This window comes from Suncus etruscus, chromosome 16 (genome assembly GCF_024139225.1).
Source record: "Suncus etruscus isolate mSunEtr1 chromosome 16, mSunEtr1.pri.cur, whole genome shotgun sequence".
NCBI classification, from domain to species: domain Eukaryota; kingdom Metazoa; phylum Chordata; class Mammalia; order Eulipotyphla; family Soricidae; genus Suncus; species Suncus etruscus.
This window is the reverse complement of record NC_064863.1, coordinates 43,945,203-43,960,001: the sequence shown is the minus strand read 5'-3', so window position 1 is coordinate 43,960,001 and position 14,799 is coordinate 43,945,203. Positions and strand designations below refer to the sequence as shown.

The window sequence follows — 14,799 nt, the reverse complement described above, 5'->3', positions numbered from 1 at the left end:
TAACAAGAAGTTAAAATATTACCCATTTCATGCTACTTATGGGTATTGAATCTAAGTATAGTTAGATTTAAGAATTTCTGTTAAGGGGTCTGGAGAGATAGAATGGTGTGTAAAGCTTTGCATATATCCAACTGGTTCAATCCTCAGTATGTCATATGGTCCCCTGAACCCACCAGGAATAATTCCTGAGTGCATTCAGAAGTTAACACCTTAGAATCGCTGGGAGTGGCCCTAAAACAAAAAGGAAAAAAAAAAGAGAAGAGAGGGAAGGGAGGGGAAGGGAGGGGAGGGGAGGGGAGAGGGAGGGAGGGAGGGAGGGAGGGAGGGAGGGAGGAAGGGAGGGAGGAAGGAAGGAAGGAAGGAAGGAAGGAAGGAAGGAAGGAAGGAAGGAAGGAAGGAAGGAAGGAAGGAAGGAAGGAAGGAAGGAAGGAAGGAAGGAAGGAAGGAAGGAAGGGGTAGGAAGGGGTAGAAAGGGGTAGGAAGGGGTAGGAAGGAAAGGGAAAGAAAAGGGCCGGTGAGTGGCAATAGAGGTAAGGTGTCTGCCTTGCAAGCGTTAGCCAAGGAAGGACCGCAATTCGATCCCCCCATAAAGTCCCCCCAAGCCAGGGGCGATTTCTGAGCCCTTAGCCAGGAGTAACTACTGAGCATCAAACGGGTGTGGGCCCCCCCCCAAAAAGGGAAAGAGACGGGGGGGGGGGGAGGAAGGAAGGGAGGGAGGGACAGAGGGAAGGAGGGAGGGAGGGAGGGGGAAGAGGGAGGGAGAAGGAAGGAAGGAGGGAGGGAGGGAGGAAGGGAGGGAGAGACAGAAGAAAGAAAGAAAGAAAGAAAGAAAGAAAGAAAGAAAGAAAGAAAGAAAGAAAGAAAGAAAGAAAGAAAGAAAGAAAGAAAGAAAGAAAGAAAGAAAGAAAGAAAGAAAGAAAGAAAGAAAGAAAGAAAGAAAGAAAGAAAGAAAGAAAGAAAGAAAGAAAGAAAAGGGAAGGAAGGGAGGGAAGGGAAGGAAGGAAGGAAGGAGGGAGGGAGGGAGGGAGGGAGAGAGAGAGAGAGAGAGAAAGAAAGAAAGAAAGAAAGAAAGAAAGAAAGAAAGAAAGAAAGAAAGAAAGAAAGAAAGAAGACAGAAAGAAGTAAGAAAGAAAAGAAAGAAAGAAAGAAAAGAGAAGAAAGAAAGAAAAAGAAAGAGAAGAAAGAAAGAAAAGAAAGAAAGAAAGAAGAAAAGAGAAAGAAAGAAGAAAAGAAAGAAAAAGAAAGAAAGACAGAAGAAAGAAAGACAGAAAGAAAGAAGAAGAGGGAGGGAGGGAGGGAGAGAGAGAGAGAAAAGAAAGAAAGAAAGAAGAAAAGAAAGAAAGAAAGAAGAAAGAAGAAAGAAAGAAAGAAAGAAAGAAAGAAAGAAAGAAAGAAAGAAGAAGGAAGAAAGAAGAAAGAAAGAAAGAAAGAAAGAAAGAAAGAAAGAAAGAAAGAAAAAGAAAGAAAGAAAGAAAGAAGAAAGAAAGAAAAGAAAGAAAGAAAGAAGAAAGAAAGAAAGAAAAGGAAAGAAGAAAGAGAAAGAAAGAAAGGAAAGAAAGAAAGAAAGAAAAGAAAAAGAAGAAAGAGAAAAGAAAGAAAGAAAGAAAGAAAGAAAGAAAGAAAGAAAGAAAGAAAGAAAGAAAGAAAGAAAGAAAGAAAGAAAGAAAGAAAGAAAGAAAGAAAGAAAGAAAGAAAGAAAGAAAGAAAGAAAGAAAGAAAGAAAGAAAGAAAGAAAGAAAGAAAGAAAGGGGAGAGAAAGGATAGGGGTGGGAAGGAGGGAGGGAGGAAAGGGCTGGAGCAATAGCACAGCAGTAGGGCATTTGCCTGGCATGTGACTGATCTAGGACAGACCTTGGTCCGAAACCCAGGTGTCCCATTATGGGTCCCCCAAGCCAGATGTGATTTCTGAGTGCATAGCCAGGAGTGACCCCTGAGCATCAATGGGTGTGACCCAAAAAGGAGAGAGGAGAGGGAGAGAAGAAAAAAGAAATCTCTGTTGAAGCCTAAAGGAACCAAGTATTTCAACAGGTTATCTGAATTTTCCAGTTAAAAACTTCTGCAGATGGTCACTGGGGAATGTTTGCTTTTATCTGCGAAAGCCAATTACTTCTCTTTGCCTCAAAGTGGGCCAGTGATTCACTATATTATTAAAGTACAAACCTTCGAGATGACTTGTGTCTTGTTTCCTCTTTCTCTCTGTGTCGTCTTTCCCTATGTCGTTCTTCTTTCTCTCGACTTGCTCTGTGACGCTCATAGCCTCTTTCTGCATATTCTCTATATCTATAGCGTTCTTCATCACTGAAATTGAATAAAAAGAATTTTAAAGCAACCAAACTGTAAATTCTAAGTATATTCACACTGTAAAGAGGAGATGGATGAGTCCAAACCAGAGCCTCCTATAGTGTTTTGTATAAGCAGTTGGCAAAATAAATGCTGAATTAACTAGTACTAAATATAAGGGTACAAAATATGTAATAATTATAAATCATGCTAAAGAATCATTTTTGTTCTGCCTACAAAAGTTTATGGGGTAGAACTTTTAAAGAATTGTTTCTTCAAAAAGTGGGATCTGTAACTAATTTAAATTTTAATCAGCAGCTACATTTCCTTATACTGCTTTTAGAAAGAGAAGCAGGCTCATGTAAGCTTATATTCCTGAAACAAAAATCCTTATATTACTTATACAACCTTAGGCACAAAGTTAATAGTCTAAAATATATTAAAATTGTACTCACAATGTCTACATATTTAAAAGTAAATGGATTTTTTTCTTTTCTTTTTTTTTTTTTTTTTTGGTTTTTGGGCCACACCCAGTAACACTCAGGGGTTACTCCTGGCTATGTGCTCAGAAGTTGCTCCTGGCTTGGGGGACCATATGGGACACCGGGGGATCGAACCGCGGTCCGTCCAAGGTTAGCGCAGGCAAGGCAGGCACCTTACCTTTAGCGCCACCGCCCGGCCCCAGGATTTTTTTTTTTTTTTCAATAGTCTATTCATCTAGCAGTGGTCCTCAAACTATGGCCCGCGGGCCACATATTGTATTTGTATGTTTTGTTTCTTCATTGCAAAATAAGATATATGCAGTGTGCTTAAGAATTCGTTCATAAGTTTTGTTTTTACTATAGTCAGACCCTCCAATGGTCTGAGGAACAGTGAACTGGCCCCCTGTTTAAAAAGTTTGAGGACCCCTGATCTAGTGAAAGGTATGAAAAGAGGAACACAAAAGGAATTTCTACAATATCCACATGTAGGCAAATTTCTACAATAACCACATATAGGTAGAAATATGGTTATCATCACTAAGATTTTTACATTTAGAGGTATAGGCAATGTACAGAACAGACAGTGGAAGAGAGCCTGGGAATAAGGACTCAAGTCATCATCTCTGATTCTGAGTGTGACCTAAAATTCTCCTCCATTTTCTCATGTGGCATCTAGCAATCACGGTGGAGGATCAACAATCTCTCTCTCTCACACACACACACACACACTCACACACAATCACGGTGGAGGATCAACAATCACACACACACACACACACCTAAAATTCTCCTCCATTTTCTCATGTGGCTTCTGGCAATCAATCTCTCTCTCTTCTCTCTTTTCTCTCTCTCTCTCTCTCTCTCTCTCTCTCTCTCTTTTCTCTCTCTCTCTCTTCTCTCTCTCTCTCTCTCTCACACACACACACAAACACTTGTTACAAGACTAGGCCACAAAACTACAGACAGACAGACAGACAGACAGACAGACAGACAGACACACACACACACACACACACACACACACACACACACACACACACACACACACACTTGGTACAACACTAGGCCACAAGATAGGTCTGGCCTATACCTCAGGCACTCATTGTTTAATCTATTTTCTGGCACCATGACAAATAATTAAGTCCATAGTCTCTCTATGTAACGAATCCAACAGGATTTACAGAAAATAAGGTTAGTTCTCTCATAACTTGTCACTTTTAACCCCCCCCCCCTTTTCCCTCATCCAAACATTAGACTCTCATTAATTTTGAGGTCTTTAAAATCAGGAAGCAGCCCTAAATAGGAACTTTTCTGCAAAGGGCAGAAGAAATGATTTCATGTGCAAAATACAAAGGCCCCTTCTTCCATCGATTTTCTGTTCTTCCATCGCTTTTCTGATCAGCAGCTGCAGTGCAAAGGTTTTTCTGGGCCTGGAAATCATTACAAGTCATTTCAAACACCCTAGAATGAACAGCCTTCCTTCTTCATGCCCACAATTAAGCTGCCTAAAAAACAGATGTTGAAACTGGTCTATAATTTTCCAAAACAATGACCCTATAATTTGTAACACAGCTCATACTATATGGCATATTGTTAAAATGTATGTCTTGGGCAACTAGAGGTGGGAGAAAGTTCTTGACTTCTATTTCACTTGAATTTTTCCAGAAAACACTTATTCCTGTCTCTAGAACTGCACAATCTCCCTCCAACTTTTGCTTCTCTAACCTTGACATTTGAGTCAGAATTAATCATTGACTCCTAATGCCCAACAGCCGAGCCACTTGAAAAGCAAAGTGTTCATGTGGGTTAACTATTAATACTTTAATTTCAATCAAAATTAAGTAAAAATTAAAACAGAATCAAAATTTAGACACATATATTCTACAAAGACATCATTTACAAAAGGAAAATTTCGGACTTCTAGTAAAAGACTTCTAGTCTTTTCTTTTCTTTTCAAGATGTCTAGGAGTGCTCCTCAGAGTCACTGAGCACCACTGAGAAGCATCCCTCCATAAAGGAACTTTGGAATTTACTATGTAGAACAATACATGCTAATAGCACATAACATGGTGAATGAATTCTTTTAGACTGCATTGTGATTTTTAAGCTCCTTAACAGCTCAAAATACATTTATTTAAACTACAGTAGAAACAATTAAAATACCTAGAAAGCAATGTCCCTGAATTGAATGAAATCTTGCATGTTAAAAGTGACTCAAGTTAACAAATCCTACCCACAAACTCAAAACATGCACACATCTGTATGTATACATCATAGTTTTACTTAATAAATCTAATTATGCCTACACTATGTGATCCATTTATTAGGTACATATTAAAGAAGATTGATTGATCCTGAGTTCCTGCTTGCACATTTTCTTAATTTTCAATTTTAATGTATTAATCCTTCCTAGTCATGCTAACAGCAGTAGATCATTATATTTGTTAGGTCAATATATGATTATTTTTCTGTACCTTTCAGTATATAATTCTGTGCTGGTACATAACAGAAAATTAGAAATATCAGATATATAAATAAAAGAATGTGCATCCTCCCCAAGAAAAACTATCAAGTGCATTAAGAAGTACAGTAAGAATTAACAAACCATCAGCTACAGAATTTTAAGACTAGAAAGATCTGCAGTAATTATCTGTCTTTCTACTTCCATTTCCTCATCTAAAAGGTCAAACTCTACACTAGATAAATTCCTAACAGGCCTGTAGATCAAAGAAGTCTACAATTATATTACAATTTAATAAAAACAAATGCTTCCTGAGTCAGGCGTGAGCCCACATCCAGAATTAAGATGGCTTCATTTCATCCAGCAAAAATCAGAAAACTTTCTTTACACCTTACTTTATTTGCCTCACCCATTAAAATAGGTGGTCTCTTTCTTACTCTGGACATATCTCAGAATTCCTTTCAATAAAACTATTTTGCTTTACACATAACTGTGAGAAACTTTATTATTATTATTATTATTATTATTATTATTATTGTTATTGTTATTGTTTTGGGGGTCATACCCAGCAGTGCTCAGGGGCTATTCCTGGCTCTGCACCCAGAAATCACTCCTAGAAGGGTTAGGGGATCATATGGGATGCCAGGAATCAAACCCGGGTTATTCACATGCAAGTCAAACTAGAAGTTTGTGAGGCAGTAGGAACAGCTCTGCATGATCAGGCCTTATCACTGGTCAGCCAAGATGTCTAGGAGTGCGCTCCTCAGGGCCACTGAGCACCACTGGGGAGCATTCCTCCATAAAGACCCTTTGTAATTTACTATGTGGAACAATACATGCTAATAGCACATAATATGGTGAATGAATTCTTTTAGACTGCAGAGAGCTTTAGGAAATCCATTTCTGATATCCAACTTCTGTCTTTATTCTCTACGAAGTCTCAACTGTCCAAAGATATATACCTGCAGGTAAAATATTCCCCTTCTTGGACTCTCCTCTCCTCTTATAGTCACCCTAGCCCTCTCATAGGCTTTCATCCATTTTGCAATGATACTTTGGCTTAGCATAAAAATCAACAGAAGTTGAAGAGATACTACAAAGGTAGGGCCTTGTACTGGCTGACCTAGGTTCAATCCTCAGGCACAGACACAGATGATCTCCTGGGCCTATCGGTAGTGATTCTAGAACACATTAGCCAGGATTAAGTCCTGAGAACCAAATATAGCCAAAAAACAAACAAGAAAAGCCCACTACAGAATCAAAAAGGACTTACTATAAAATAGGAACGTCAATAAAACCTATGTTATTCAAAGAAGAAGTTTTTTTTTGGGGGGGAGGTGAGGTTTACTTATCTTAAACACATTCTGTTAAGGAAACAAGCAAGAAGTAACTAAGTTTTTATTTTAGTTTTGGCCACATTGTAAAATGTTAGTAGAGCCTCACGTTAAGAGGTAGTACATATATTTTTGACCCGAGGTAAGGTGTTTGCCTTGCATGCAGAAGGACTGTGGTTCGAATCCTGGCATCCCATATGGTCCGCTGAGCCTGCCAGGAGCAAGTTCTGAGCTTAGAGCCAGGAGTAAGCCCTGAGTGCTGCGGGGTGTGACACAAAAACAAAAAAACCCTTAAAATACACTTTATATTTCCATAATTATCTGGCAATAAGATTTAATAAGATGACCACCACAAAAGAGCATTTTCGAGGGGTCAGAGAGATAGCATGGAGGTAAGGTGTTTGCCTTTCATGCAGAAGGTCATTGGTTGGAATCCCGGCATCCCATATGGTCCCCCGTCTCTGCCAGGAGCGATTTCTGAGCGTGAAGCCAGGAGTAAACCCTGAGTGCTGCTGGGTGTGACCCAAACAAAACAAAACAAAACAAAACAAAACAAAACAAAACAAAACAAAAAAGAGCATTTGAGATAAAAGTACATTAGAATAAAATTTATGACAGAAGAAAATTTTAAATTCTCTAAAGTAAGAACTTGACTAGAAATTTTCAACTGTCAGAGACTAAGGTGCATTTTAAATGTTTTCAGTATACTATATCTGGTATATCTCAGAGGTGACAAAATAACTGGAAATCACCATTTCTAAGCAATCAATTCCCAAATGAACTGGATTTTCCAACTTCCCAACAAGCCCTCCAAGAGCATGTAATATAAACATGCGTTTAACAATACTCCACACACCTGTTGAAAACACTGGGTGTTGGACTGTGATCCCGCTCCCGCTCCCTCTCACGAGTGCGTTCTCGTTCTCGATCTCGGTCCCTATCTCGTTCACGGTCTCGGTCTCTGTCTCGATCTCGGTCCTTCTCTCTTCTGGCATAATAGTCCCACTGCTTGCTGGTGTCCACAAGACTAGGCCAGGAAGGAGCAGAACCAGGAAGGTGAGGGAATGCAACTAAAGGGAAAAAATGAAAAATAAAAATCATGGTACTAGAAAAACAAAGACAAAATAATAAAAGCAGTGAAAAAAAGACAAAATTCCATCCATAAGCTTCAATAAATTATTATGAAGTATATTATAAGTACAAAAGTATAATAATATGATATATCCAGTTTTAGGCGTTTATTCAGAAACCTAAAATATACAGTTGGGTTTTTTTTTTGTAAAAGCGGGAACCCCAAAATTCTCAAAATCAAAAATAAAAACCAGAATACATTAGAATATCTTCTAAAGTATTGAAAGAAAGCAAACTGTGTAAGTTCTTACTTCACATCACTGAAAAAATGAATCTAAATGATCATATAATGAAAATAAGTCCTTATATAATACCATTTTGTTTAATATCCAGTGGAAGAGGGAGAGAGAAGTGAGAGAAGGAGGGAGAGGGAGAGAAAGATATGGAGAGGGAGGAAGAAAAGGAAGAGAGGAAGAGAGAAGGAGGGAATGGGAGAGAGGAAGAAAGATGGCTCAAAGACTAGAGGGGCATGTAGGAGGTCCAGATTCCATCACCAGCATTATATTGCAAACAATGCAAAAAATCAATCCTAACCAAGAATCCCTGAGTACTAGATATTAAAAAATTTTCCTATAAAATTCAGATACATTTAAAAAGTAGTCATTAAAATACAAATTAAAAAGTAATTAAATAAAATGAAATTGTAAATTATCCAAAATAAAAATTTTAGGATCTAGAGAGATAGCACAGCAATAGGGCGTTTGCCTTGCACGTGGCCAACACAGGATGAACAATGGTTCGATTCCTGGCATCCAATATGGTCCCCCAAACCTGCCAGGAGGGATTTCCTTAGCACAGAGCCAGGAGTAACCTGAGTGCCATCGGGTGTGACCCAAAAAGCAAAACAAAACAAAAATCTAAATTTTAAAAATAACTGTTTATTACAGCACTTCTTTCAAGCTATGAAAACAATCCAAATGTCCAGTGATAGATAAATGAAAGAAATCATCCTCCCCCCGAAACCATGGCACAATGGAATACTTCACAGTCATAAAATAATCTGCAGTTTGCTGGAACTTGGATGGAACAAAAGCATAATAATCCAAAGAGAGGGACAAATACAGTATATATCACTCACCAGTGGGATAGAAACAATTCAAGGAAGATACCAAATGGTAACAACCCCCTGGTCCTGGGACTATAGAACTGAGAATACCAAACAAGAGAGAAATGGGTAGGAAGGAATAAGGAAGTGGTCTGGAAGTAAATATAAGAGCAGTGGTGGAGAGTCTTGGGCACTTTGAAGTGACATACGGTATCTATACAACAAAAGTATATATGTGAATACTAGTATAAACATGTAACCTGTAATAAATTTTAAGCACTGCCCTGACAAAAAAGGCTTAGAATGGGGAACACAGTTTTGAAAAGTTCAACAATCTAGTCTGCTTACCCCAATCAATGTCATTTAAAAATATTACCACCTACAATAAGATATTCTAAGAACTCTGGAAGACCACAGTTACATATTTTATTAAGTATACTGTTGTTTTATTATAGTTTGGGAGCCAGAGATAGAAACCCAGGCCTCATACCTATGAGCATATACACTTGACCACTCAGCAATGTCCTGTAACCGTTCTAATTTATCATTAGCAATGGCCTACTGTGTCTGTTTATAAATTAAACATTATGAGGTATAAATGTATAATAAATAAATAAAATAATAAAATGAATAAAAGCATATACAAGAATCAGAATATTTGAATATGTTCCACGTGAATTAAGAGAAGGTCACTGTAATATAAAACAGATTGTATTGGGGCCAGAGTGATAACACAGTGAGTTGCACTACTTGGCCAACCCAATTTCAATCCCAGCATTCCATATGGCCACCTGAGGCCTGCCAGAGTAATTTCTGAGCACAGAGCAAAGAGTAACCTTACATCAAGTGCCGCTAGTTGTGGCCCCCAAACAAAACAAAAACAACAGACTGAATTTACCAGTTAAAAGATTATTTACTTGTCCTTTCAAAATTCTAATTATTGTCTCAGTATTGAGAGAGAGAGAGAGAGAGAAAGAGAGAGAGAGAGAGAGAGAGAGAGAGAGAGAGAGAGAATACTTTTACATACTAAATAAAAGAAGACATAAGACAGTCAGCAAAGCTTCCACTTTCACTTAGAAGAAAAAGGAAGAAGGGCCATGGCTCAGAGAGCACTTGCCTCTGAATCAATACTCAGTACTTCAAAGGGAGGCAGGGAAATAAAAAAGTGAGCAAAAATCTAAACAAACAAACAAAAGTAGCCTGAAACTATGTGAGACCTATTAATTATTTAAAAATTTCTCTTTAAGAATATTTCAAACCACGGATGTATTTTTTATTGCTTAAGTACAATTACTTTTAATTTTATTTTAGACAACATGATTTATAATACAGTTAATGACAGGGTTTTATGTAGACCACATCTCAGCACCACACCCTCACCTGTAGGCCAAGTCCCTACACTGTACCAGAGCTTTTGTATATTCATCAGTCCTGCTGCAACCCACCCTTGTTCATCTAATCTAAACCCTTCCTTTCCCTTCCCTGTGGTATGCTTTCCACTAAAGGCCATGAAATCCAGCTCTCAGTTTCTATTGCCTCTGACAACCTACTTTTCCCTATTTCAAAATTCAGTCTACACAATTCAAAATAATGCTTACCATTGCCATATGGAAAAGCACGTGCAGAACGACTATCATAACCGGAGGAATGTCCACTGTTGAAGAAAAATATATATTCTTAGGTGTATTGCAAATAACCTCTAAATTTAAACAGCTATATGCAAAGGAAAACATCAACTAACATATAATTCTAAGTTTTAATTCTGTAATTTTATAACACAAAATTATAGGCTTTTAAGTTCAAAATTAATATAAAACCTATTTATAAATATGAAAAATACAGCTTATTAGAACATTCTAATATCAAAAGTCCAGTCAATCCAGCATAACTCACATATAAGGAAATAGAAATAGAAGTCATATTAATGATTATAATTTAAAAATCTCAAAATTCAATCCAACTGATAGCAACAACAGATAATGCCTTTAAATTTGGGGGCGGGGCCACACCCACAGCATTAGAGGTTACTCCTAGCTCAGAAATCACTCCTGGCAGGTTCGAGGGATCATATGGGATGCCAGAGATCAAACCCAGGTCTGTCCCAGATTGGCTACGTGCAAGACAAACGCCCTACCATTGCGCTATCACTGTGGCCCTACTTTTAAACATTTTTGGGAAAACAAAAAAGTTGTTTAAACAGAAAAGTTAAATAAAAACCTCCTATATTATCACAACTCATTTTGCTGAAATTTTATTATCTCCAATTGGTAAGAAAATTGAGTTTTAAATGTTAGTGGTAAGAAGGCCTCATAATTTTCCTGACTTTTTATGCAATTCTGAATAACCTTTTCTAAAATATATTATTTTTATAATTTGTACTGATGCTAATAATAAGGGTTTACAGCGGGCAGGGCAACTGCCTTGCATATGGCCAATCCATGTTCGACTTACGGTACCTTGTGTTTCCTCCAAAGTACCGCCAGGAATGATTCCTGCATGCAGGGCCAGAAGTAAGCCTTGAGCACCGCCAGATATGGCCTCCAAACCAAACCAAATCAAACCGAAAGGGGTAAAAATGAAAACTACCATTTTCTTTTAGTGATTTCTGCTAACTGCACCACTACTAAATTCATTAGTTGCTTGAACTGGAGACATAGCACTGGTTTAAAAAAAAAAAAGTGCTTTGGAAATAATAAAATCCCGAGTTCATGTGTGTCATATGCACATGCATGCATACACTCCTCTCTGAATCTTCACAATTCTATAAACCCTAGCACGTGAAAGGAAAATTATTTCAAAGAATAGTTATGAACCTTGTGTAGCCACATGGGAAATGGAGCCACAATCAGATATGGGAAATGTGACTCCATAGCTCATGCTGTCAAACCTCACTAAGCTGTTAACAAGGAAAATATTCTTTAGTACAGTATTCCAATTAACAAACCCTAACAAGGCAAAGACTATGAGGCTACTGACATGTCATGGATCCAATATTCCACAGGAGGGCAAGAAAGAGACTTTTTTCAGGTTTTTGTTGTTGTTGTTGTTGTTTTGATTTTTTAGGTCATACCTGGCAGTGCTCAGCTGTTTATCCTGGCTCTCTGAAATTACTTGTGGCAGGCTCAGGGGACTATAAGGGATGCTGGGAATCGAACCCTGGTTGGCATACAAGGCAAATGCTTTCTTTACCTGCTGTACTATCACTCTGGCCCTCCAAGAGCTATTTAATAGTAAAACAGAGATATATGTATTCACCATAAATTCACATAACTTTTTTCAAAAAATACTGATCATTGCCAAGTTTTAGCAATCTATAGGATTTTTAAAAAATGGTATGTCATGGGGCTGGAGCGATAGCACAATAGTAGAGCATTTGCCTTGCACGCAGCAAACCCAGGACGGACCCAGGTTTGAACCCTGGCATCCCATATAGTTCCCCGAGCTTGCCACGAGTGATTTCTGGGTGCAGAGCCAGGAGTAACCCCTGAGCGCCACAGGGTATGGCCTAAAAAAACTAAACCCAAAAAATGCCAAATAAAACCCACACACAACGCCCCCATTAGGATGTCATAAAAAAGGCAAGATATTTCAGAATACTATGATTTAGTTTCCTTGTTTATTTTATCATCAGGCCATAAGTCCACCATCTCATATTTAAAAATGATTATATAGGAAGGGGGGACGACTATGGACTTATATTAATGAATTCAAAAGTAGTTGATGGGCTGGAATGACAGTATAGCAGGGCACTTGCCTTGCATGCAGCTGGCCTGAATTGGCTTGATCATATGCTCCTGCAAACACCACAAGGAATAATTCCTGAGTGCATAGTCAGGTATGGCCCCAGAACAAAAACTAAAGTGCTGGTGTTGTTTGAAAAAAAAAAAAAAGGAAATCTTGGGGCCAGAGCAGTAGCATAGTCGTAGGGCATTTGCACTGCACGTGGCTGACTCAGGGCGGATGTGGGTTTGATCCCCAACATCCTATACGGTCCCCTGAGCCAGGAGCGATTTCTAAGAGTAGAGCCAGGAGTAACTCCCCTGAGCACTGCCGATGTGGCCCAAAAAAAAAACAAAGCAAAAGGAAATCTTTTAAAATATTACCATGATAGTATATGAGCCTTCTGTTATAGCCTACCAAAGACAAAAGTAATTTTCAGTAGTTATAATGATTTACCTTTCTATTGTTGGTATAAGAGATGGAGGTGGTGCGCCTGGAGGAGGAGGAAAACCTGAAACATTCAATCATAAGACAAAAAAAGTTAATAGACCATGTGTGTGATGTAGGATGAAACAGAGTTGCTGATTATCACTACGTTTCTCTGGGTACATAAACGTGCTTTTCTATGTTATAATGGACAGAAAGAAATGGAACTTAAAATTATGAACAGTTTGAAGCAGAAACTTTAAATGAATAGTCTGGTCTAAGACACAGAGCACAAACAGGAGTCAGGACACCCGGTCTTATTTTCAGCACCACACACAGCCCATTTTTGGGAGGATAAGAGGTGTATCTCAATTCAATGCCTTACCTTTTCCATATATAAAACAGTTGTAGTATTGTCACCATATATTATACTTGATATGTTTTAGAAGAAAAGCAAATAAAACAGTAATTACCTCTCTCAAAATTGAATTTTAAATGTATAGGAATTTTCCTTTAAATAGATAAAATTTTACCAGAAAATATAAACACTTGTCGCTAAGAACATTCAGTATAAAATACCTGGAAAAGCACACAATCCTACATAGCTTTTACAAGGAAAGGCACATACATAATTTTGGATTAGTCTGGAAAGAAAAGAATTGTTCCTTTACATCTGTATTCTCAATAATTCATAGTATCTATCTATATGAAATACTGCAAGGTATGGACAAAAGGAACCATAAAAGTTAATCTACTCTATGCTTTCATATTCAAAGTCACAAAAATGCATGCAAACAAAACATAACTTATACCAATTCCTAATGACATCAATTCTTTCCAAGTTTTAACAACCCTTACTACGAGGAAATGTTTTAAATTATATTTCAATCTCACAATATAGCCTCACATTGCTGTCCTGACAAGGAGGAACAAACCATGCTATATTCTCTCAATAGCTACATATTTGAAAACACTTACACTACACTTTCTTTTCAGTAATCCATATGAAAATGGATCCCAGTATTCTTAGCCCTGCTCCAAGTTACATGCAAATCAGTACTTGACCCTGCTCCATTTATTTCAGATTCACCATGCATTTCTTTACTGTATCCAGTTTTAGATTCCATAACTCCTTTTAAACACCTTTAAGAAGTATGCCTGGCAATTATCACTTTAGTCCCAGAGTCCACAATTGTCACATTAGTCTTAGAGGCCACAATCTTGTATAATACAGTTGACATAACATTACTTCTTAATCTAAAGGCACACCAATATCCTCTATGGCTTCTCCACATAAAAGCCTCTTTCAAAAGCCACATTTGTACACACTCACTGACTTTATCTCATGTCTAGTGTATGCTACCACACTGAAAGTTCATTGTTTCTACTAATCAAAGTCATTTTAAATTTAGAGCCCCTTCCAAACATTATCACCTCCCATTCATTGTGTACTCCTTTCTTATATTATTACTAAACTCACTCAATAAAATACACTTGCAGTCACATTTGCACTATGCTACAAAAAAAGGGGAACAACAATCAATCATAAATAAACTCCCATTGATCAAACAATTTCAACAAAGAAATTTATTCATCACTCTAATATCAATCTTCCCAGCTATCAATACATCTTAACTGTGTGGTTCAGAATACATTTTCTCATGTACTGGTTTACTATACCACCAAAGTTTTAAAAAATGAGAAACGATAATAGTCAAGATGATCTCTGTTGCTGTCACTTTATCATATTAGGAAAAAAAAAAGTCTTAAATTTTTTAATGAAATCTACATTTTATATTCTATACTTTTTCTTCAACATATTGATAGAATTTCCTCAGAATCTTTATCTACAGAAATGGGTAAGACAGGTGTCCCAGAAACTAAATTATCTTAATCAAAACTGGAATGAAGCAAAGGCAG

The 14,799-nt window shown here is 37.6% G+C and overlaps 1 protein-coding gene across 11 annotated transcripts in view; it reads right to left on the bottom strand.

The window, feature by feature from the left end:
- FIP1L1 (factor interacting with PAPOLA and CPSF1) overlaps positions 1 to 14,799 on the bottom strand; it is a 77,923-nt gene that overhangs the window by 722 nt on the left and 62,402 nt on the right. For 8 of the 11 annotated variants that reach the window (XM_049790132.1, XM_049790133.1, XM_049790138.1 and 5 more), the window contains 4 exons: positions 12,910 to 12,964; positions 10,332 to 10,387; positions 7,414 to 7,627; positions 2,161 to 2,298 (listed from right to left, as the gene is read on the bottom strand). In XM_049790132.1, coding sequence (XP_049646089.1) covers positions 2,161 to 2,298; positions 7,414 to 7,627; positions 10,332 to 10,387; positions 12,910 to 12,964 — 463 coding nt within the window. The remainder of the gene's footprint in view (positions 1 to 2,160; positions 2,299 to 7,413; positions 7,628 to 10,331; positions 10,388 to 12,909; positions 12,965 to 14,799) is intronic. The other 3 variants (XM_049790143.1, XM_049790142.1, XM_049790141.1) reach the window with 2 other exon arrangements.